The sequence below is a fragment of the Trachypithecus francoisi genome, unplaced genomic scaffold (genome assembly GCF_009764315.1).
Source record: "Trachypithecus francoisi isolate TF-2019V2 unplaced genomic scaffold, Tfra_2.0 Lachesis_group1, whole genome shotgun sequence".
In the NCBI taxonomy this organism is placed as follows: Eukaryota; Metazoa; Chordata; class Mammalia; order Primates; family Cercopithecidae; genus Trachypithecus; species Trachypithecus francoisi.
In genome coordinates, this window is record NW_022681454.1 from 7,438,563 (window position 1) to 7,463,550 (window position 24,988).

The 24,988-nt window shown below is 51.3% G+C and overlaps 1 protein-coding gene across 1 annotated transcript in view; it reads right to left on the reverse strand.

The window, feature by feature from the left end:
• STK32B (serine/threonine kinase 32B) overlaps positions 1-24,988 on the reverse strand; it is a 438,704-nt gene that overhangs the window by 22,751 nt on the left and 390,965 nt on the right. Inside the window, exons 8-11 of the mRNA XM_033213721.1 lie at positions 21,500-21,616; positions 18,233-18,358; positions 11,576-11,707; positions 10,065-10,129 (exon numbers count right to left, since the gene is read on the reverse strand). Coding sequence (XP_033069612.1) covers positions 10,065-10,129; positions 11,576-11,707; positions 18,233-18,358; positions 21,500-21,616 — 440 coding nt within the window. The remainder of the gene's footprint in view (positions 1-10,064; positions 10,130-11,575; positions 11,708-18,232; positions 18,359-21,499; positions 21,617-24,988) is intronic.

The following is a 24,988-nucleotide window of genomic DNA, read 5'->3' on the forward strand; positions in this document are numbered from 1 at the left end:
CTCTATAAATCATAAATTCTCATCAGATGGATTTTATTTGACCCCATGTATCATGATTTACTTTCAATCTGACCCTGGCATAACATTAAGAGACAAGGAAAAAAAGATTTAACCCCAAAATATATTTCCTTGTCATACCTTGAAATTGCCCTGCAAAGTCTCTTGTGGGAAAAATCACATTTTATAGAGAATTCCCTTTCCCCTTTGTTTTCCTTCCTTTCTTTCCAGATCCAGGAGATAGTCAACTAAGAGCCAGGCACCCTTTCAAGTCCCATAAGAAACATTTTACAGCCTGCTCTCTCTGAAGTCTGCTATCTCAGAGATTCCTCTGCACAATAAAACTTGGCCTCCACAATCCTTTATCTTAACCTAAAGATTCCTTTCCATTGATCCCAGGTCTTCAGATAAACTCAACCAAGCGTCAACCAGAAAATGTTTAAATTTACCTATAGCCTGAAAGCTCTCCCACCAACCCTGCTTTGAGTTGTCCCACCTTTCTGAACCAAGCCAATGTATTTCTTAAACGTATTTGATTGATGTCTCATTCCTTCCTAAAACGTTTAAAACCAAGCTGTACCCCGACCACCTTGGGCACATACATGATCTCAGGACCTCCTGAGGGCTGGGTCACGGGCCATGGTCACTCATATTTGGCTCAGAATAAACCTCTTCAAATATTTCACAGAGTTTGACTCTTTTTGTCAACAGTGTGTCTGTGTGTGTGTGTGTTGATTTAAAAAATGAAAAGACAATAATGTTTGACACAATACTTAATTGAATGGCACTATATTGGTCTGATAATTCTGTACATTGTTAGGCAGGAATCTAGACCCAACATGGCAGCGTTACCTGGCGTAGCAGGCCTTTTGTTAAAGACTCCCTTCACCTTTGTACACACCTGCAGACTTACATGCGTCAGAGTTCTGGTTGGGCAACCACACTCCCCCATGACCTGCAGCTCACCTGCATTCCACAAGCTCATAAACAGCAGTTTCGGTTAACAGTTTCCAAAGACCCCTTCCTCGTGACCCTTACTCAGCTCCTGCCCTAGTAGTTTCAAGACCCCTCAGGCCCTGTTTGCACAACCGAATTCCCTACCTCTCAGGCTGTAAGAAGCCCCCACCCTCCTCCCTCAGCGCGACTTCCTCGGCCCGCACGTTTGGACTGAGGAACCTCACCCGTGAGTCCTAATAAAGGCTATTCTCACTGCCATTTGCCTTGTGTCTTTGTTCCTGGTTCGGCTCCAGCCTTAGTTTACCTTTACATACATAATTAATATTACTAGGAAACATTGGGTAGTACTGTCACCGAGGCTGTTAAATGCTTAGCATGAGTATCATTTGTTCTTACAATAATCCTATAAAGTACATATTAATACCCCATTTTACAATTAGAAAGCTGAGGCACTAGTTTGAGGTCTAAGGCCACAAAGCTAAAATCAGGATTTGTACCCAGGCAGTCTGGCTCCAGAGTGTGTGCTTTTAGCCATTTACATATCCTGCCTCTCTGTCGTTAAAAAAGCCCCAAAACAAAACCCCCCAAAAAATCCCAAACACAGAGTTGAAATTACTGGAAAGCTGTGGGAGGACACATACCAAATTGAATAATGGTAATCGAGTTGGAAATGGAGGGTGGATATTGAAAGAGAAAAAAGCTAAAGTCATTCAGTTCCATTGTGCACACACTACAAGAATCCCTTCTCCAGAATCCCTGGCAGAGATCCAGCCAGTCTTACCTGCTTCCACCTCCAAAGGCCGCCCATCCCATCTGGGAAGAGCTCAAGTTCTGAGAAACTTTTCCTTCACATAGAATTGAAATGGCGAAATCTGCTGCCCAAGAGCTCCATCTCCACTGGCCTTAGGTCTGCTTTCTGGAACTATTAAATATTTGGATGATTCCAGTTTCTTTCTCATGGGATATTCCTCCAATGAACTCCCCTAGACTACGCCGGGCATGGTGGCTCACGCCTGCAATCCCAGCACTTTGGGAGGCTGAGGCGGATGGATCACCTCAGGTTAGAAGTTTGAGACCAGCCTGGCTGGTGAAACCCTGCTTCTCTTAAAAATACAAAATTAGATTACAGGTGGTGGACGCCTGTAATCCCAGCTACTTGGGAGGCTAAGGCAGGAGAAGTGCTTGAGCCCGGGAGGCGGAGGTTGCAGTAAGCCGAGATCATGCCACTTCACTCCAGCCTGGGTGACAGAACAAGACTCCATCTAAAAAAAAAAGAAGAAAAAAGAACTCCCCTGGACTAACTATCTCCTGCCTCCCCCTGGATCCACTTTGCACCACCTTTACCTCTTGTCAGCCTGGAATTCTGACTTGGAGGAGCCATAGCCTAGGTGCCCATGCCTGTGGGCTTCCAGCTGGGCATGGCCAATGGGAAGCCCCAGCAGAAATCATAGAGAGCAAGGGGTGCCAAGTGTGGGCACTGGTTCCCTAGCTTCCTCCCTGCACTGCCGCCTGGAGTTGCTGGGAATATTGGAAGTTACTGCTCCAATCAAGACAGCCCCTTGATGGAGACTCTCCATCCCCTCATCTCCTCCAGCCTCCAGGTAGTAACACCTTGGCTTCTATGGAGCCCCAGGGTACTGCAGAGCCTCTGTGGTGTCCCTGTACCCACCCCATGTAAACGATTCTTTCTAAGTAAATTATCCTTTGAGTGTTTTCTCTGGGACTCTAATACAATATCTTTCCAGTCTCCCGGAGATTTCTCTTTCCTAAGTAAAAACTCAGTGTAACTGGCGGCTCCACTTTTAAACCTCAACAGTTATTGGGAGATAATCTTGTATGCAATTCTGATCTCAGGAATTCAATAACAGCCTTTGGCCAGAATCATTAAGGTTCTGCCAGTCTTATCTGCTGTTGCCTGAAGCAGAATGCATTTGAGGGAGTCTTTGGCTGGAGTCAGCCAAACCCTGGGTGCTAAATGAAGACAATGCAAAACGCCAAGGATTCTCTTACTATCTTCTCCTCTCCCTCTCTCCTCCCCTTTGCAAATGAGACGGCTCCGGCAGAACAGAAGGGCAGCAGTCTCTGGTTTCTGAGTCATGGGGGATTGATATTTGTTGAGTGTCTCTTCATTCCACACCTTCTCATTTAATACCTACATCCATCCTTTGGGAGAAAAGTGAACCAGGCCTATTTTCAGGGTGAGAATGGATGGGCAACATGGCTTTTCAGAGGGGAGTCGAGAGTTCAAATGCAGAACTCTGCTTTTCCCCTCTTCCCAGCTAAGCATTCTTTCCACTGCCCCATTCTGGGCACTAATACCAGTTGATTTCTTCCTAGACTCAGAGGTGAGGCTGAGCTTTTCTGCCTCAGCTGGCTTAAGGGTGAGGTTTGCTGGGTCCTCCTTGGTGTGAGTGGGGGCACTGGAAGGACCTGCACTGGGGGCCTGATGGATGGGCAGTCACCAGGGGTCCTCAACACACACTCTGGCCCCTGCTCCCAGCACACGGCAGTATTGCATCTCTGGGTTTCCTTGTTGTTAAGTGAGGCCATGTGACTAGTCCCGGCCAGTGAGCATGAATGGAAGTACCGTGTGCTACCATCTGGCCGGAGCGTGTAATTCCCAATGACAAAACTCTCCAGAGGGCTCTTCCCTCTGTCACGATCACTGCCATATGGACTGGAGTGAGAAGCAGCAGGAAGATGTGGGAGCTGCACTCCCAGGTGACCTGCCATGGACATACAGCATGAACAAGGAGCACACTTGGTTGTTGTACGTCACTGAAACTGTGCGTTTGTACCTGGTTATGGGCTCAGAGAGGGGATCTGGGGATCTAGATGCTAGTGGGTGGTGAATAATGGACTCTGTGCCATTCTGAGCCAGACTTCCCATCGGGACCTCTGGACTGTGTCTCTACACAGAAAATGAACCATTTGAGGGTTTTAAGCCATTTGAGAGGACACAATTCAATTCACAACACAGGGGTCTCAGGCAGAGAGTCTAAGGCTTTTTCATAAGAAGCCAGGGTGTGTGATAACAGCTAGATTAAGCAGTGAAAATCAACTTTAAGGACCCATAAGAGAAGTTACTAGTTGCCCCGTGTGCTTATTTCAGAACACCTCACTGCTTGTATTCTGTATCTTACACGAGTCAGCCGTCCACTGTGGGGCTGCTACCTCCATGCCTGGGCAGCTGGCCCTCCCTGCAAGTTCTCCTTCCCGACACCCCCATCCATCTCTAGTTACTGTGTTCCACCTGCCCAGAGCTGGGAGCAGAGGGGCCAGGTGAGGAGACTCGCTGCCTTCTCTCTACTACCTTGTCCAGGTCTCAGCATCTGTTGTTCTCTATTCTTCATCTCCTGGACACCATGAACCCTATACTAGCAACTTTATTTTCCGAGTGGAGCGGACTGCCATTATTTTGTCTTTCTAACATTGGGTTTAAGCAGGAGCTGCCACCTTTTCATAGACCTTCCCTTCTAGGTCATAGCCACTGGTCTAAGGGAGGGCACCTGGTCCAGGCAGCACCAATCATAACCCTCCTCCAATGGCCAGATTTGATTTGCCCAGGGAACGGCACCTGGTCCAAGCTGGGCCAATCAAAGCCATTCCCTGGGATACTTGAATTTGAGGTCAGAAAAACTTTATTAAGCATTTGGGGAAAAGATATTAGAATTTTGGCCGGGCGCGGTGGCTCAAGCCTGTAATCCCAGCACTTTGGGAGGCCGAGACGGGCGGATCACGAGGTCAGGAGATCGAGACCATCCTGACTAACACGGTGAAACCCCGTCTCTACTAAAAAATACAAAAAAACTAGCCGGGCGAGGTGGTGGGCGCCTGTAGTCCCAGCTACTCGGGAGGCTGAGGCAGGAGAATGGCGTGAACCCGGGAGGCGGAGCTTGCAGTGAGCTGAGATCCGGCCACTGCACTCCAGCCTGGGTGACAGAGCGAGACTCCGTCTCAAAAAAAAAAAAAAAAAAAAAAAAGAATTTTGACCTGAAAAGATCCCACGTGAAGAAATCTATACTTTCTGCCTCAAAGGACAGCATATACGTACAAATAATAGGTATTCATGAAAATAATGTTTGCAAAGCCGTTGATTCTTGAGATTGGCCGAGAAGAGCTAGAAAGAGGGTTCCACCAGCCGTCAGACCTACATTCAGTTCTGGTTCTGCCACTGGATGGCTGTGAGACCTTAGTCAAACGACTATCAATGTCTCTGAACCTAACACTTCATGCACAAAATGGGGAGAAGAAAAAATAGTAATTCTGGGGGTGATTGTGCCCTGCCAGAGAACATTGGCAACATCTGGAGACATTTTTGGTTGTCACTCTGTGAAGGTGTTACTGGTATCTAGTGGGTAGAGGGCAGCGATTCTGCAGATATCCTGCAATGCACAGGGCGGCCCTCACAACCAATAACTGATGTCAACAGTCAATGCCAAGGTTAAGAAACCCTAGATTAAAGGAACATGATCGAAAACCATAAAGTCACATACAAATGATGATTGTTATTGGTATTAATAGTATTCTTTGGTGTAACAAATTCAATATTAGAGTTTTTAAATGTGATATTTTCAAGGACTCCAAGGGTAGCTTTTATATGATTTTAAATCTGTTTTTGTTTCTCCAAGAGATAGCAAAGATAGAAAATACCCCTTAAATTCCTTCCTCACCAGGAGCTTCTTATTCTGCAAAATGTTGTCAAATGCTATTGAAAAGACCTCTTGGAAAAATCAGCCCTGCTCAGATCTTTGGCCAAGAATAGGAGGACAGGCCCCCCAGTGCATTTTTCAACCCACTGGAAGTCTCAGCTACCAAGGCCTTCAAAGCCCCGACCAGCCCTGGGAGCAGATGCTCCACCTGGCTCAGTGGCCTTTTGCCAGCTGAGACCATTAGCTAATAATAAGCTACATTTCCAGAAAATTCGGCAGTGCTGATTTTAATTTTGTTCTCTGTGTAAAAACAAGCGTCCAGAGAGGTTAGCCCCATGGCACCTCCTCCTGTCCCCACGGTGGCCCCTGTGTGTCTGCTTCATGGCACACACACCGCACTGTTTGGTAATCCTCCCCACTGCAGGCTATGGGCATTCTGAGCACACAGGTCCTGAAGACTCATTTCCGTGGGAGGCCCACTCCAGGACTATGACTTAGCTGTCAAATGACTGAATGAATTTGTCCTGCAGGGCTGACACAGTGGATGCCCTGCCCATGTCCTCTCAGCTCCCACTTGCTGCTTCATGCAGATGATGGTGTCTTTACCACAGTGGGAGTTGCAGGAACCGTCCCTCTGCCCGAGAGCTTTCTCTAGCTGAGGAAGCATACTTGGCCTATGCAAGAGGAAGTCAGCTGTGCAGGGAAGTGAAGGCCCTAGGAGCATCCTGCAGCCAGTAGACTTTTGCTAAAATCATGAATAGCAGGAATGTATCTTTAAGATAAATTCAATGTAGGAGTTGCAGATGAATACCTGAGGGCAAAGGAGCCGGAGCTGGGAGGGTTCGCAGCTTTAGACAGGGTCCTTGTGACTCAACTCAGAACCCCCTAGAGGATGCACCACTTAGACACCCTTGTCTCCTACAGAAGATTCCAAACTGTTAAGCATCAGAATGGCTTAGGATATATTCAAATGCAGATCCCCATGCTTATTCTCTCAGCTTCTGGTTGGGAAGGAATGCATTAGGGAGCTGTATTGGCTGTATTCGTGTCTCAGGGTGGCCATAACTAAGTACTACCAACTGGGTGGCTTTAAATGACAGAAATGTATTCCCCAGAGTTCTAGAGGCTAGAGGCTGAAATCAAGGTGTGGGCAGGGCTGGCTCCTTCTGAGGGCTCTGAGGGAGAATCCGCTCCAGTCCTTCCTCCCAGCTCTGGACGGCCGCCAAAGCTGGGTGCTCATTGGCTCGTAGCTGCATCACTGCAATCTCCCCACGGCTTTCTCCCCATGCCTGCATCTCTTCTCTTGTCAGGACAAACACCAGTCATGTTGGATTAGGTGCCCACCCTACTCCAGTCTGACCTCATCTCCTTACATTTACACCCACCCTATTTCCAAATAAGGTCACATTCTGAAGTAGTGGGGCTTAGGGCTTTGATCCATCTTTTGAGGGACACCATGTAACCTGCAGCAGGTGCAGCATCTCTAGATGCTAACAGGCCCTCAGGCCATTCCGACTGCCTCCCTGGGACAGTGGCCTTCCTGTATGATGTGTGATTTATCTTTGCAGCCCCCACCATGCAAGGAGCCGGCAACCCCCTACACATTCTGCAGGAGCAGTCGGTGTCAGACTGATGGCTGGGTGCAGCATCTCTAGACGCTATCAGGCACCCAGGCAATTTTGATCATCCCCCTGTACTTTGGCACTCCTGCATGATGTGTGATTTATCTCTGCAGCCCCTACTATGCAGGGAGCCTGCACGTCCTGCAGGAGCAGTCAGCGTCAGGCTGAGGGCCAGGTCTGTGGAGACTGAAAGGAGGCAGAACTCCTGGGCACCAGGGACGTGGGCCAGGCGGAGCATGATGACAAGCACAGCTTGGTGCTTGGCTCCCACCAGCCCTCGACTCACCACACTGCTCAAGTGGGGAAGAAGGTGCTCGATTTAATTTTCCAGCTACTCAAGTGTCAGGACAGCAAGTGCCTCTAACATGGGATTCCAGACAGAAGTGGAGGATAAACAGGTCTCACTATTTTTTTGTTTGTTTGTTTAAAGGAAAAATGCTTGGTTTGGGGCAATCATGCATCATGAATCAGCTTCTCATAGGCATTTTTTACTGCTGAGAAACTGCAGCAGGGAGGGCTGTGGGTAGATGGAGCATGGCTCTCTTCCCACGAGATGAGGTGGAGATGGAGTCGGCTGATGCTCATATAGCATCTTGGGGGACACAGCCAAGCCCTCTCACCTGGATAGCTTTATATGGCAGTAAGCCTGTATGCCTGCTGTGACAGGAGGCCTATCAGCCATCAGGGCCATGGAGGAAGCACTTAGGTGAGCAAAGACAGGATGAAGAAGCAGAAATTGCAGCTCAGACCCCAGCCAACAGCTTCCCCCATGGCCATGCTCTCCCTGGCTCCCCATTGTCAGGAACACATGACTTCTCCCCTCTTTCTTTTTTGCCAACTCCTGTAAACTATGCCAACCTCACTCTCACTTCCAATTCCCGATGACACATCTCAATGGTGTCCATAGGCCAACTGCATTTCCCTCATCAATTCACATTTCCATGTGAGAAAGAAAACATCTACTTGGTTGAAGCTCCTATACGGTGGGGTTTCTGCTAAAAGCAGCCAGACGCAACTCCTAAACGACACAGGGAAGGATGTCTCATTCTCATTTCCTTTTAAAAGGAAGAATCCAAACTGAAGCAGGTTCTGGCACACAGCAAAAGGTGAAATGCGACTGCTGTCTGCTTGGGTTCCGCACAGCTTAGCTTTTTGCAGACTCACATTTGCCAGCAGCTGCTCTCATTGGACTCCATGGCCCATACACAGAGAATGAAGGCTGCCTGAGCCCAAGATCACCGATGCTCTTTGAGCAGAAGTTCCTGGGTCCGGGTTTGTAAGTCAGGGGGAAGGGCCACGAGTCTCAGAGTGGGCAGGACTGCAGGGAAATTGGGATAAGCTCCGAAACCACTCACGACGTCAGCCCCCACCTTCCCCAAGTCTGATGGGTTGTGGCTGCAGAGGCCCCTCCTGTGCTGTTGGCTGGAGCCAGGAGACCCCAGCATGTGGTCCCCTAGCAGGTGAGGCTTGCTGCCCAAGCCTGGTGTCTGTGTCTGTGCTGATCTGGGCACCTACTGGCCTTCAGAGCTGTAGCCACCCAGTGAAAGGCTGCTGCCTCCTTTGTCTCCCCAGTGTCGACTGGGACTGGGGCCCTATCCTGCCCACTGGCCCGTGGCTGGAATCCAAACACCCATCCCTGCCCCATCCCTCACCTCTCCCAACTCTCTAGGCTCTGGTAATCCAAGCCTCCTAACCAACTGCAGGGCCCTGTGTCGGCCATGCCATCTTCCTACTCTTGTGTACTGTTCCCACTCCTGGAATGCCACATCTTCCCCTACATGCGCCTTAGGACTCAGCTCAGCACGGCAACTAGAGAACTTCCCCAACCATCCAGGCCAAGCCAGGTGTCTGCTGCGATATGCCCTGCCCTGGGCTGCCCTTGGCCTTACAACGTATCCCCTGTGCTGCTAGCATCTGCTGAAAGCCAAAACGGTTGAATACTGGGGATTGCATAAGGGCCAGCAATCAATGAATTTTTGAGTCAATGAATATCTGAATCTCCTGGAGAGCAGGAAGCATCGCTGATCTGCCTCTACCAACCCAAAGCCTGGCTTAGTGTGGGTCAGATGGGGCTCATCGGCTGCCTCTGCTAGAGCCCCAGCTCTGACAAGTCAGCCACGGCCACACATCCCCTAGATATTATCATTGGCTGGAATGGAACCTGAGGTGTCTGCCTGCTTTGCGACCAGCCCCTTAGAGGGCAGTCCCACGGCCAGGGCACACCCCATCTAGCCCCTCCCAGACTCCCTGTGTCTCTTTTCCCATCCCAGGCTGCTAAGGTTCCAGCATCCCCCACCCACCTTACCCAAGTAAATATTAATAACAAGTCATTACCTTCCCGTTTGACAACCCCTTCCATACCAGGTGCTGTGGAACAACAGCCTCATTTAATTCTCACGGCCCCGCGTGTTAAGGAGTGGAGACACTGTACTGATGCTGACGAGGAGGCTCAGGCAGGGTCAGGTCACTCTGCAGTGGCAGAGCCAGGACTTGGCCCCAGGCAACTTGACCCCAGGCTCTTACTCTTCATCACAGTGAGCCTGCCTTGCCGCCTGTGTTCCCGTGTGCCCGCTCAGGGCTGCTGCAGCCTCCCCACTCTCATGGGAGCTCCCAGAGACTGGCTCAGGCCACACAGCGAGGCAGGATTAGAACACAGCCCTGTCTAACTCAAAATCCAGGAGCCTCATCCCCACCAGGGCCCTGTGACTCCCTCCAGTAATACCTTCCCTTTCATCGTCAAGGCTGGTTTGGGGGACAGGGACTGTGATTCTGCCAGGGGGGCCCTGGGTCACTTAGGATGGGCTTTGCCCAAGGGGTACAGCGTGAAGGACCTTACTTCTCTCTGTTGAATATGATGAATTCCTTCCGGACAGTCTCCAAACACTGCTGCAGGTGTCCATTCTGTGAAAGAGCACAGAGAGGTGACTAAATGACAAAGCATGTTCCAGGGAGACACAGTGACGGAGCATCAGAGGACGGCAGATTGATCTAGATGGAAACCTCAGATACTTGGGACCGGCACAAGACAAGCTAAGTGTCTGGGGCTGGCCCTGACTGCATGGGTGGCTGTGTCTGAGGGTAGCCTGGTGGACAAAGATGCTTTTCTCCACGTTAAGCCATTAAATCCAACATAAAAGCCACGTTAGAATGGAATATGGGCTGAAATTCATGAGCTTATTTCCCTGACCGCGTAAGGACCACGTGAGAGGCATGGAAAACCAGAAATTCACAACCATCATGCCAGGGGCTCAACTTGTAATAGACTTTTATAGAGGAGAGGTTGTTGTGTGTTGAATTGTGTCCTCTGAAATGGATCCTGAGTCCCAGCCCCCAAGTACTTATAAATGTGACCTTATTTGGAAATAGAACCGTTACAGATGTAATCCAGTTAAGATGAAGTCACAGTGAATTAGGTAGGTCCTAAGCCCAGTAACTGGGGTCCTTATATGAAGGCCATATGAAGACATGTGAAGACAGAGAATAAGGCCATGCGGTGATGGAGGGAGAGACTGGAGTCATGCAGCTGTGAGCTAGCGAAGGACAAGGAGGCTGGCCGCCACTGGAAGCCTGGGGAGCCAAGGACGGCCCCTCTCCTATAGCCTTTGGAGAGAGCCGGGCTCTGTGGAGACCCTGAGTTTGGACTTCTGGCCTCCAGAACTGTGAGAGAATACATGTGGGTTGTTATAAGCCACCCAGCTTATGGCAGCCCCAGGAAACGAATACAGAGGCCCACAGAGGCAAAGTGCCCAGGACCCACAAAAGTCATCGTGTAGCCCTAGCGGCCTCTGCGGTACAACATTTTTCTTTTTTTTTTTTTTGAGACGGAGTCTCGCTCTGTCCCCCAGGCTGGAGTGCAGTGGAGGGATCTCGACTCACTGCAAGCTCCGCCTCCTGGGTTCACGCCATTCTCCTGCCTCAGCCTCCTGAGTAGCTGGGACTACAGGTGCCCGCCACCGCGCCCGGTTAAGTTTTTGTATTTTTAGTAGAGATGGGGTTTCACCATGGTCTCGATCTCCTGACCTTGTGATCTGCCCGCCTCGGCCTCCCAAAGTGCTGGGATTACAGGCGTGAGCCACCGCGCCCGGACAACATTTTTCTCAAGGGTGCAGCGGGACCACTGGGTCCCTCCCTGTGCCTTAGAGCTACACAAGCTTCCTGTTCAAGGAATGTCAGGAGCGTGAATGCCTTCCTCCACTCTTTCCCCCTACTTGTTTGATGGTAGCATTTTATTTACGGGAAAGTAAGGTAATTGGAAGGGAGGAGTGAAACATCCCCTTTGTGCTAAACAGTGGCCTGGCTCAGTCATTTCCCCACGAGCACAGGATTTCTCTCCCGCGAAGCACTCACCAGCGGGCAGCTGTCCTTGGTGCTATCCCTGGATCTGTTCTTTGCCAACCGCTTCTTCTTTTTGTGAAGTGGCTTGGATTCTAGAATCATTTCTTCGAGCTCAAATGTGGGATCACAATTCAACCTCCCTTTCTAAAGGGGAGTAGAAAAGAAAACATGGTCTGTGTGCATGCCACCCATCACTGAATTTTCTTTTCATTCATTCAGTCATTCATTCATTCAACAAGTAATGATGAACTACCCCTGTGGGATACACGGGTGACCTTTGTTTCTGCTTTCTGATGATAAGAAGCAACATGTTCTCACTGTAGACATCATTTATTTACACACATGGTCCCCCTGGGGCAACCCCACTCCTGTTAACATCTAGGTAACATCCTTAGGCCCCTTTCTATGCCTGTTTTTCATGCTAGGTTGAGTTGTTTTCGCATCTGATTTTTTCACTTATTATTTTATCCTATGCACATTGTCCTGTCATGACTATCTTTTTTAGAAAAATCATTCTAAATAACTTAAGAATACAATTTCAGCTCAAAATCTGCCCAACTTCCTGCCCTGGTTCCCTGCTCCCCCCGGGGAGCTACAGTCAGCTGACCCTCAGGCCCGGCCCTGCTCCTGGCCAGGGGCTCCTCCCGCTGTGGTCAGGAGGAATTTAGGTCTCCCTGACTTCTGGGCCTTGGACCCAGGTTCCTGGTAGCCACTTTCATTCCTGAGCTGTAGCCCAGATGACGGCCGCAGGTGCCAGTCCCCAAAGGCAATGCAGCCCGGTGGCTATGACAGCAGCTCTGGAGCTGCACAGGGAAAAATCCTAGTTCTGCTACTTCCTGACCTTGTAAGTTTCATGACTTCCTTGGGACTCCGTTCATTATCTGTAAAGTTTGGGTGACAAAAATTCCCATCTAGGGAATTAATAATATAATAAAGTACTTCAATTAGGGCCAGGCATGAAGCAAGCTCTCCCTACAGTGGTGGTCCCTGGGCCTGTTAGGAGCTGGGCCTGCTGTGACTTGGCCAAGAAGGAGAGAGGCGAGGCACAGCCTTGGGGTCAGCCAGCCTTGCCACTGGGCCCTGTGTCCTCTCCTTTTACCTGAGTGACGCTGAGGGAGATTTGTAACCTCTCGCTGCCTCAGTTTCCTCATCATTGTGAAATATGGCAGGCTCAGAGGTTGTTGAGGGATCAGATGAGAAGAGTTTGCTAAGCTTCCAGAACAGTGGCTGCTTGACCACGGTGGCCCTTCCACAACTGCCCATTCCCTCTGCTTCTCTGCTGTCCCCTCACCTCCCTAGGATTCCTGGCCTTGAACCCAATTTACAAGAAAGGGTCTCGCTACCTAAGGCTGAACTTGCCTTGGCCATGCTGCCTAATCCGCTTGATTAGGCAGTCAGTGCCTTTGCCATGACCTGGGGGCAGGAGGAAGACGGGGCCTTTGCAGACACAACTGAGGGAAGTCCTGGCTTCCCTAACTCCCAGGAACTCCCTAAACCTCTATGGGCCTCAGTTTCCACATTGTAAGATCAGGGTACTACTGCAAGTTTGTGAGGCTGACATGAGAAAATGCAAGAAAAGCTCCTAGCCCAGCCCCTGCCACACAGTAGGTGCCCAGTAAATGTTACCATTGTTGTCACTGTGTCATTCGTGGGCTGATGGAGTGGAGTCCTATGTCCTTTGCCACTTGCTTTCCCAGTTCTACAGGCCGGGCCTCATCCTTTCTGTTGTGACCTGCTGTGGGCCCTCTGTGGGTTCGCAGTGCCAGTGGCCTCTCCCTTCCCCTGCGTGGCACTGGGCTTTGTCCATCATCACCAACTCCTGGAATTCAACTATAATCCCCTTCCCTGATTTCACACATCTGTCCTCCAGAAGTTGCCCTCCCCTAAAGAGCAAGTTGAATTTCAGGCCCAAGTCTCTCCAGACCTGTTTTACCTGCCATTCATTCATTCATTCATTCATCCATTCATAAAAATGCAGGCTCTGCCCTGTTTTGACTGCCACTCATTGATTCATTCATAAAAAGGAAGACTCTGGATGTAAACCATCTGAATTCAAGCTCTGTCAATTTCTCACTGGGAAATCTTGGGCAGGTTGCCTAACCTTGCTGAGATTGCCATTAACAGGATCCACTTCCCAGGACTGGTGTGAAGCTGACACGAGATAAGGCATACAGAGTTATCAGGACAATGCCAGGTACACACAACATGCTCAGTCCTGTAGGCCATCATCATTCGTTCACTCACATGACAAGCACACACTTAGGCCTTCTAGTGCCTTCGATCATCACCCATTGTTCTGGGGGCTGGCTTAGGCAGAGGCCAGCCAACACTCCGGGGCCCCCACCCTCCGAAGCTCCCAGCAGGATGGCAGGTGCACTGTGACAGAGTGTTCTGACCACTGATGTATCCCTAGACACCCGTGCAGACGGTTTCGGGAGAGGCTGAGGCCTGCTCTGTGCAGGGAGGTGGTGGCGCTGGCTGGGAATGCTGCAGAGGAGACCAAGCTTGGGCTTGTCTTTCACTCAGAAGGTGACATAATTTGCATGTCCCCTGCAAAATCTTATGCTGAGATGTAATTCCCAGTTTGGGAGGTGTTTGGTTCACGGGGATGGATCCCTCATGGCTTGGTGCTGTCCTCACAATAGTGAGGGAGCTCTTGTGAGAGATCTGGCAGTTTAAGAATGTGTGGCACCCCCCCACTCCCACTGCTGTTCCTGCTCCTGCCACATGACACACCTGCTCTTGCTTCACCTTCCGCCCTGACTGGAAGCTCCCTGATGTCTCCCCAGAAGCAAAGCAGATGCAGGCACCATGCTTCCTGTACGGCCTGCAGGACTGTAAGCCAATTAAGCCTCTCTTCTTTATAAATTACCAAACCTCAGTTATTCCTTTATAGCAATGCAAGAATGGCCTAATACAGACAGAAGGCTTCTGCTGAGACTGGCAAATGGGCCAGTCCTTGCTTTGTGCTGTCTTGAAGGAGGGGTAGGAGACTGCCTTGTGGACAAGGAGAGGAAGGGATTGCCAGAAGAGGAAGCGGCCTGTGCAAGGTTCCAGCTAGGAGACAGCATAGCCAGAGGGAGGCTATGGGCCTGTGGGCGGGGCTGAGGCTCACGACCCTGTAGGTGAGCATGTGGTGAGGGGCTTGCGTGAGTGTGTGTTTTTGTATGGGAGTGTGCATGTGTGTGAGGGTTATGTGTGGGTGAGTGTATATGTGAATGCATGTATTTGTGTAGGGTATGTATGTGTGTGAGACTGTGTGTGGGGGCAAGTGTGCATGTGTGTGTGGGAAATGAGTGTGCATGTGTTTGTCTATGTATGAGTGTGACTGTGAGTGTGCAACAGTCTGTGGGTGTGTGCAGGAAAGGGGCTGAGGAGGAGCGGCAGGCCAGGGGGCTGCAAAGGCAGGCACCTGCCAACAGGCGCGGGCACACAATATGGCAAAGCCACAGGCTGGCCCTGGGTGCCCTCCAGGGCATCCCAGCACACAGCCTCGGGGAAGTCTCAGACACCACGCAAGGAAGCATTCATCAGGCAATTTGTGCCTGATGTGCAGGACTGCATCGAGATTCCTGGCCTTCGTCAATCTCGCCCTGAGTTTGGCAGATCAGAGCCCATGGAGAAGGCGGGGATATTTCTCTGGGCTGTCCAAACCCTGCGTTCAGAAGGAAGTCGGCCAAGGGAACATGCTCAGAGCTGAGGCTTTGGAAGCGTCCGGGCACTACTCCCCAAGCTCTGCGAGGGTCCTGGTTTCTCATCTGATCTGTGAAGAATTGGGGTGCAGCCGCCTGAGGTCACAGAGATGGCAGAAGAGACCCAAACTTTTACTCCTGGCTCAGTGGGGCCTGCTGGTCTCCTTCCGAGGGCTCTGCCCCCGGGTTTATTTTCTGTCTTTGTAGGCTTATTGGCTTATGGCTCCACAAAACCCTAGTCCTGTGGTTGTCAACTGTGGACAACTTTATCCGCAGGGGATGCTTGGCAATGTCTGGAGACATTTTTGGTGGTCACAACAGAGGGGATGCTACTGAAATCTCATGAGTACAGTCCTGGGGTACAGCTAAACACCCTGCAGGGCACAGGACAGTCCCCCATCCCAAAGAATGATCCCTCCCCAAAGGTCATCCACAGTGGGGGCTGCCCACTGTTATCTGTAAGCTCCCTGGCAGCTGGCCCTGGGGGTGTTTTCTTCCCAGGGGTTCAGCTCCTGTGCAGGACAGCGTTGGTGGGTGTAGGTGCTTGGCGAACACAGAATGGTGACAGTGAGGTCTGCACTTTCACCCATAGCTGCCTTTCTCATTGGCCAGCAGAATAGGGTGGGAAATGGGATGGAGACTGCCTGTTCCCAGCATGGAGCCATTGCCCCCGCAGCTGCCCCTCCTGGCCCCAAGGCACACCTGCCGACCCACAGACACCCACAGACACACAGGCACACAGACACAAAAACACAGGCGCACACACACACACACACAGATGCACAGGCACACACAGACCTATAGGCACACACACACACACAGGTACACGGACACATACAGACATACAGACACACAGACACACAAGCAGGTATAGACAGACATAATAGGTACACACAGACACACAGATACACACACATACAGATACAAAAACACAGGCACACACACACAGATACACATAGACATACAGGCACACACACAGACATACAGACATATAGACACACAGACACATGGGTACACACAAGTGCACTGGCATGCACACAGAGACACACACAGATGCACAGGCACACACACAGACACTTCCACACATACCCTCACAGCTCACACAGAGCTCCCAGTTGGCCAAGTGAAACCCTAAAACAATTATATTGGGAGAACAACAGAATTATATTGGGAGGGCTCTACCCAAACAGCCACTCTATGCTTAGGCTGCCCTGGACACTTTGTCCCCATGGCCTGTTTCCCACAGCAGTCCAAGGGGTATCTGAAGAGCCAGGGAGCTTTCTGGACTCAGAGGCAGCACCATGTCCACCCTGGGGTCAAGGAAGCCTTCCAGCCGGGCAGAGTCCCTAAGGCCAGGCAGGTCTGGGCAGGTCGAAGGAGGTCCAGGCAGTGGGAACAGCACATGGCCAGGCCTGGAAGACAGGGAGGCAGCACTGTGCGACCTGCCGTTCGTTACATAGCCTGTCTGGAGCCCTGCCTGGGAGGGAAGTGGGGAGAAAGGTGGGCTCAGGGGAGAGCAGGGCCAGCCCTGGACCAGGTGGACTGGCTAAGCAGGTGAAGATGCAGCGCTGCTTACAGGCAGAGGACAGGAACAGACTAGCATCAGCCAGGCTTGGCTTGGGTTGGATTCAGTGGTGAACACTGGGCAGGCTGTGGGGAGAGTCTGCGTTCAGAAATGTGTGTGTGTGCTGCTACCACGGTTTGTGAAAAGGGTCTGGAAGCCTGGAACTCTTGGCGAAACTGACGTGGGGAAACATTATTTTTGCACCAAAAGGAGTGGCAGAAGTCTTTAAAATAATATGACATGAAACACCAGCCGGGAACGTCTGAGGCTCCCCAGGAACCAGCCTAGTGGGCCCAAGAAATCTCTTGCCTTCCAGGCTGGAGTCTTCACCTCCATTCACATCACACGGGGCTGGAACAGGCAACGATAAAGAGCACATGTTGTGATCTCTTTCCTGCTCACACCACTGCCACCAGGCAGGGCAAGGACAGGTGAGCGGGGGCAGGGGGGTGTGCTCTCCTTGGTCACAGAGGGCAGAGGTGGCTGAACCAGAATGTCACCCAGGATTTCTGCCCCAATTGTCACTATTCCTCAGGTGCTCTCTGCAATTCCCTCCAGGAGAAATGCAACTGCCCAGCAGGAAGGGACCACAGGAGCCTTCCAGGCAGGTCCAAACGTTCAGCACCTCTCCTGGAGGATCCAGGAGCCTGCAGCTCCTGCCAGAATCCTCCTTTAAAATGTAAATCCACTGCTTTCACCTCCCTGCCTTAAACACTCCAGTTTCCAGGGGACAAAACCTAAAACCTTAACCGTGGCCTCTGGAAGCCTTTTTGGTGTGGCATGTGTTCCCTCCTGGTCCCATTTCCTATTATTTTCCCTCTGGTTTATTCCCTTAAATGCTATAAAATTGTTCTTTGAAACCCAGGCTTTCTGCTGCCTTCAAGAGTGTGACCTTGGCAACCCCTTTGCCTGGAGGGCTCAATGCCCATCCCTGCAGTCCTGGTTCCCTCACTTCGCCTCTAGGTCTCTGCCGACTCTCCCTAAAAGAAGTCCCTGCCTGCGCCCCTTCCATCCCACCTCTCCCTCTTCCGAGCTTGTGCAACAAGTGCAGACGGCCCTGTCGGGGTAGGTCATCGCCTGTCTTCCTGTACTTGGCAGTCAGCTCTGTGGAGGCAGAAGAGCAGATCAGCCTGCTACCCCCACACCTGGACCTGAGCACATGGAGGTGGGATTCAGTGACAGAGAGAAGGCTTGGCACCCCCCAAGGACCTACCACAAGGAGGGAACCTGCATGGCTGGGACCCTGGAAATCAGGCCCAAGTTCACCCCGAATTCCAGCAAGACATAAGCCCTTGGTGCTCAGGTAGCCGTGGCCAGCAGAGGGCTCACTGGCCAGCTGCCAAAGTCTTGCTTTGCACCAAGGCGGGGACCCTGCAGAGGGGTGGCATGACATCAGATGGGACTTCCACTCACATTGGGCACAAAGCCGGGCATCAGTGCCTTCTTGAACACTGCGTCCCAGTTCATGTCAGCCAAGTAGGGCACGCTCTGAATGTCACGAAGGCTGGACAGGCGGCTCTCAGGATCCTTGGTCAGGAGCTGCAGTCAGAGGACAAATGAGCTTCCGTGAACTGGGCATCCCTCAAGGGTAGCGGGGACTCTGAAGGATGGGGTCTCATGGCAATTAATGTGCCTCTGCTCTTCATACCCTATTGATGTCGTGCCCTGTCTGGGTCACTGTTGTTGGAAGTGCCATCTACACTCATCTCTTTATAGCCAGGGAGAACCTGAGAGGTCAGGCTGCTTCTGTGAGGTCACCCAGTGAGGGGCTGTTGAGGCAGGGACCAGACTTTCAGCCGTGTGTTCCTTTCTGGGACTGGAGCCTGTAACAGGCTGCCTCTCTGATGTCTGCAGAAACATCCAATTACAAATAGAAAGAATTAGTTGCCTCATACCAGGATTTCCAACTTGGTAATGGGAGGCACCAAGTTGTAATAAAATTTATCCCTGGACAGCTACGAGGTGACCTCTGTGACCTAATGAAGTGACCTCATTTGTAGCCAAGGAGACACTTTTTAGCTTCTCTTCTAATTGAGTTTCAGCTAATAAGGAGTGACGCAGGATAAGAACAGCCAAAGACTATGACCTGGCATCCCAGTAGGGCTCCCAACTTGCCAAAACCCTGCAGCTTATCTACTGAGAAAGCACAGGGGCCTGGAATGAAAAGACAGAGGCCTGGCCCTGGGACTGCCATTTAACACCTGTGACCTTGGGCGAGCCGCTGTTACTTGCCTCACTGCCTCCCCTGAAAGCAGGGGAAATAATGGAGACTTCTCCACTTCCAGCTCATGGTAGGACGAGACCAAATGGGACTGGTAAGGACCTGGCACATACTTAGAAAGGGGCGGGCACAGCAGTGTCCACAGGTGGGGCTGGAAGTCAGAGCCCCCTGCCAGTTCACACACACGTCACGGCAGAAATCTCCCAGCTATGCCCATTGAGTGGCTGGAGTCACAGTCCACAGGGAGAGCTAGCAGGGGTTGCATCTGCTGATCATGGCTGCCACTCTTTAGGGACTGTCCCAAAACAATGGGTGCCAACTTAAGCAGGTTCCACTTCAATGCCATCTGGAAGTTCACTGTTCAGGGTGGCTGTTCTGAAAACATGCTGATGCCGAGACCCGAGGGCCAGATTCTGAGCCACTTGGGTGGGCTGGGAGGTGCAGGCATTGGCGGTACGTAAGGCTTCCACATGGTTCTAAAGAGCAGTCAGGGTTAAGAGACACTGACTTATAAGAACCAGGTGATGGGATGTGACGGCGACCTGGCTGTGACACCTGCCATGCCACTGATTTCCAGGATTGATTTGGCTGATCTGGCTGGCTACGCAGGTGTGCCCTTGCTCTCTCATGGCTCCATGTGCGTCCTTCCGAAAGCTGTGCACTCGGCCAAAGACGGCCATCCCCAACAGAGGAGGACCGGTCTTCGGTCAAGGGTATATGAGTAGCTGTGCTCCCCTGCTACAGCCTCCAAACAAGCTCTCAAGAAGCAGGTGGCAGATTTCCTTTAAAGTAATTTAACTGATTAGTAATTCAACAAGCCATTCTAGCCATGTAGGGATTAAAAGCTGGGACCTGGAGTTAGGAGGGCTTGGATTAAAATCCTACTTCTGCCTTTTAATAGCTCTGTGGCATTGATTGAATGGTTTTGCTTTCTTATGCCTTGGCTTTCTCATCTCTGGTACTGGGATAATGCCATTCCCTCTGCTCACAGGGCTTGAGAGGGGTAAGGGAGAAGAGCTGTCACATGGCCTAGAACACAGGACCCTCAACAGTGCTGGCTGCTGTTGTCATCACTGCTTTGAAAACAACTGGGTGCCAACCTCATGCAAGACTCAGCTCCATGCATCATGGAGGATGTGAAGGGAGCTTTGAAGGCAGGGCACCAAGATTTCCTGCCCATGCTGGACTGGAGTGCGCACCAGAACCACCTGGAGAGCTCATGGAGACACAGACAGTGGGGCCCACCTCCGGCGTCTGATTCAGGTCTGGGTGGAGCCTGAGGATATGCGTTTCTAACAGGCTCCCACATGACGCTGATGCTGGCTGGTCCTAGGCCCATACCTTGAGAACCACTGCTTTATTCTAATAGCAACAGTTCCTGCAGAAAGTCAAGGAGATTCCTTCCCTCCCTTCCTTCCTTCCTTCCTTCCTTCCTTCCTTCCTTCCTTCCTTCCTTCCTTCTTCCTTCCTTCCTTCCCTCCCTCCCTCCCTCCCTCCCTCCCTTTCCTTCCTCTTTCCGCCTTCTCTTTTTCTTTCTTACCTTTTTTTTTTTTTTTTCAGTTACCCAGGCTGAAATGCAATGGTGTGATCTCAGCTCACCACAACCTCCGCCTCCCATGTTCAAGTGATTGTCCTACCTCAGCCTCCCGAGTAGCTGGGATTACAGGCATGCACCACCACGCCTGACTAATTTTGTATTTTTAGTAGAGACAGGGTTTCTCCATGTTGGTCAGGCTGGTCTCGAACTCCTGACCTCAGGTGATCCACCCATCTTGGCCTCCCAAAGTGCTGGGATTACAGGTTTGAGCCACCACGCCCAGCCGAGATGTCCAATTTCTTAAAGGTCATTGAGTGAAAAGACCATGTACAGCAGATTTTAAAAACCCACATGCAGGCCAGGCGTGGTGGCTCACGCCTGTATTCCCAGCACTTTGGGAGGCCGAGGCGGGTGGATCACAAGGTCAGAAGATCGAGACCATCCTGGCTAACATTGTGAAACCCCATCTCTACTAAAAATACAAAAAATTAGCTGGGCGTGGTGGCGGGTGCCTGTAGACCCAGCTACTTAGGAGGCTGAGGCAGGAGAATGGCATGAATCTGGAAGGTGGCGCTTGTAGCGAGCTGAGATCGCACCACTGCACTCCAGCCTGGGCGACAGAGCAAGACTCCGTCAAAAAAAAAAAAAAAAAACCCACATGCATTAAGTATTTCTGTTTATTAGGAGCTCGTAGCAGAGTGACAAGAGCTGTCACAGTCGCCACTGTCCTCCGAGGTGTGCTGATCTGCAAGCACCCCCGTAACAGTGCTTATTCCAAGGCAGTTGGCATTTGGGCACAGCTGATTCGATCATTTCTACCCCTGATATGCCATTTGTATTCTCTCCCCTTCGTGTGCTGATATGGCTGTTTCTACATTCACTGTAGCTCCCTGGTGGGGCACGCTGGCAGCTGCCCCCTTACCTTCCTCAGCAGGGCCACCATCCCCTTGCACCACGTGGAGGAGTAGTGGACACGCTCCACCTTGAACATGTTGAGGATTTCATCGATGGGTGTGGCCGAGTGGATTTCGTACGGCCTCTGCAACCAAAGGACAACAGCCAGAATGAGAGAGAGAGCCATCAGAAGGCACCATCCACACACTTTAAGACTGTGTGATTATGAGGGACGGTTTGTTCTTCCTCTTCAAGTAAGAGTGGGTGCTTCTCTTTCACGGCAGAACAGGTGGCCTGAACCCATGTGCCAACAGTAACCAGGCCCAGGGGCCAGTGAAGGACCCGGCAGGTGGGTGCTGCTCCTGTGGCCACAGGAGGTTAGGGGTGGCTCACTGAGGTCACACAGCCCATAAATACCAGAGGCAGGATTCACTCTCAGCAGCTTAACACCAGAGTCCCTGCCTGCTCCAGTCACGGGCTTGGGGCACCCAGGGACACCTCCAGTCATAGCCCCCACCTGCTACTGGGCCTTGGCTGCCACTTGCCCTGTCCTGGCTGAACTGGCCCATGGGGTGGGCAGGGCTGAGATGGCCAGTGTCTGGGTGTGGTTGGGCTGAGGGATGGGAGGACTCCAGCCTCGTCCCCTGCCTTCTTGCCTGCCCTCCCCTCCTCACGATGAGGACGTGTAAGCTCTGCTCTCCCCCAATTTCCGAACTTGGTAGAAAATGAAGCCTCCTGACCATGTTTTCTCAACATTGCTGTGTGCAGTTTCTTGCTTCTAAGCCCTTCTCAAAGCTCGGGCAGACTTTCTTGACTGTGACCCTGGGGACAAGGTTTGGAGTGCTTCTGAGCAGCAGTGCACTCCCGGCCCCTGCTCCCCCTGCCCCGACCCCCATGAATGTCTCTCCTGGAGCCTCTCCAGCTGAACTGCTCTCCAAGATGTTTTCAGGTTGGTATCATGGCCACATGTCTTGGGATTACAAAAGCAACAATTTCCCTGGCATGTGTGGTGGTGCAACAAACTGGTCCTGGAGAAATCTGAGAGATGAATCCGCAATTAACCCATATAAAGTTGATTGCCACTAATATGTGCCAATACAATTATTACTGTCTGTCTCCTCCACGAAGCTGTGGGCTGCTCAAAGGGGGAATTTGACCACGCTCATGTCTGTGTTCTCAGGGCCCCAGTAGTGTCTGCCATCGAGCAGAGTCCCAGAGCACGGCGACAGTGAACGTCTCAGTCCCTCCGCAGGTGCTGAGCGAACACTAACCCTGAGTCAGACACCATACTGGGATTCCACTGCCACCTTGGTCCCTGGGTTCGGGGTTGCCAGGTACACACCGTGAAAACGCAATCACTTGTACTGGCTGCACTTTGAGTTCTTGCTTCAGAAAAGTTCCAAGAAGAAGCCCAGCCCTGCAAACTGGTAGGATGCGGAGATGCCTGAGTTGGATACTAACTCCCCTTATTACCATACTGAAAACCACCCCCAGGGAGGAGCTGATTTCCTATGCATGTGGCGTATGTAGAAGCACGATCTGCTTGCATCGACCTCACTGGCCACCCTCCCAGGTTGTGGTCATTGGACTGTCACCCACCATGTGATCAAGCTCATACATTGTGTGGGTAACACCGTGGCACTTAAGGCTCTGGCTCCAGCCTCATGGAACCGCAATTCCCACAGGTCTGCTGCAGATAGAGGGCGCCAGCCCAAAGGGGCTTGGGGTCCTGATCCCTGGGAGGGCTACAGTTCCCTGGAGTGAAGGGACACCTTTATCTTTACCAAACAGGGGGCCCTGGAGATGATGTTGGCCCTGAGGGGTGTGCCTGTGCCTGCTCAGATGTGCACACCCGGAAAGGAGCTTTTTTTTCTGACTTTTTAGCCTTCTCTCTTATCTGTTAATTGAATGAGGGCCTGTCCATTTCACCGTATAATAGGCAGAGCAAAACCAAAACCCGTGGGCTCTCTAGAAAGGCGAATTAACTGGATACACTAACATTTTAAAAATCTTTCTTCAATTTTTAAAAAGTCCACTGGGAAGTGGTGACTTCCATGAATGAGCATTTTCTGCCCACCACTGCGTGTGAGACCCCTTCGCACTTCGCCAGAAACAACTACCATAGTTAGAATGATGAGAGCCGACCTTAACTGAAAATGCCCCTTAGAATCTGTATGAACTGGTGACTGTTAACATGACCATTCACAGAAGACAAAACCGAGGCACTATATCCTGGAGCTGGGCACCGAGGTGAAAGGCCAGGCAGTGTGAATGGCCAAGGCTCGACTCTGACCACTGCTGTTACAAGGGAAATTGTGTCCCCCACATTCATATGCTGAAGTCCTAGCCCCCAGGACCTCAGAATGTTACCTTGTTTGGACATAGGCTCTTTATAGAAGTAATCCAATTGAGTCATTAGAGTCAGTCCTAATTCAACAAGACCTGAGTCCTTATGAAAGGGGGACTTTAAGGCACAGAAAGACGCACGGAGGAAAGACAGTGTGAAGAAAACAGCCATCCACGAGCCAAGGAGAGAGGCCTGGAACAGGTCCTTCCCTCAGCCTCAGGAGGAACAAACCCTGCCAACCACTTCGTCTCAGACTCCTGGCCTTCAAAACTGTGAGAGAATAATTTTTGTTTAAGCCACCCAGTGTGTGGATCTTAGTCATGGCCATCACAGGTAATGAACAGCAGCTCTCACCGTCCACACACAGAGCTCTCACTGGAGGTGGCTGACTTTGACTCTGCTCCTGTGATGAGCTGGTGCCCTCTGTACACGGCGCCTGGCGTGAGTAGGACGGACATGGTCCCTCCCGCACTGAGCTCACTGTCTTGGAGAGAGATGGGCAGTAAAGAGAGGTCGGGGGTGGAATCAGTGCTGGGGAGGGAATCTACGGGGCTGCTGGGCACGTTTAGGGAAGGGGAGCTCTCTATCATCTCCACAGGGACAGCGGCAGGAGACCCAGAGCTCAGGGCCACCACTGGGAAATGAGCTGGGGCTGAGTTCAGTTTTGGACTTTTTTTTTTTTTGAGATGGAGTTTCCCTCTTGTTGCCTAGGCTGGAGTGCAATGGTGCGATCTCGGCTCCCTGCAACCTCCACCCCGGGTTCAAGAGATCCTCCTGCCTCAGCCTGCTGAGTAGCTGGGATTACAGGTATGCGCCACCATGCCCGGCTAATTTTTTAACTTTTAGGAGAGACCAGGTTTCACCATGTTGGCCAGGCTGGTCTCGAACTCCTCACCCCAGGTGATCTGCCCACCTCAGCTTCCCAGAGTGCTGGGATTACAGACGTGAGCCACTGCACCCAGCCATTTTGGACTATTTAGAATTGCTCCTTCCTGTCTTTTTTACCTTTCAATAAACAGTTCTGCCCAACACAGTCCCACCCTTACCCTGAAAACCCAGCTGTTGGAGGTGCAAAGACTCTGGACAACGACGCAGCACTTCGTCCCTCATTTCAAACTTCAGGAAACTGAGGCTGGCAGATGAAAAGAGACTTTCCCAATGTCCTTGATT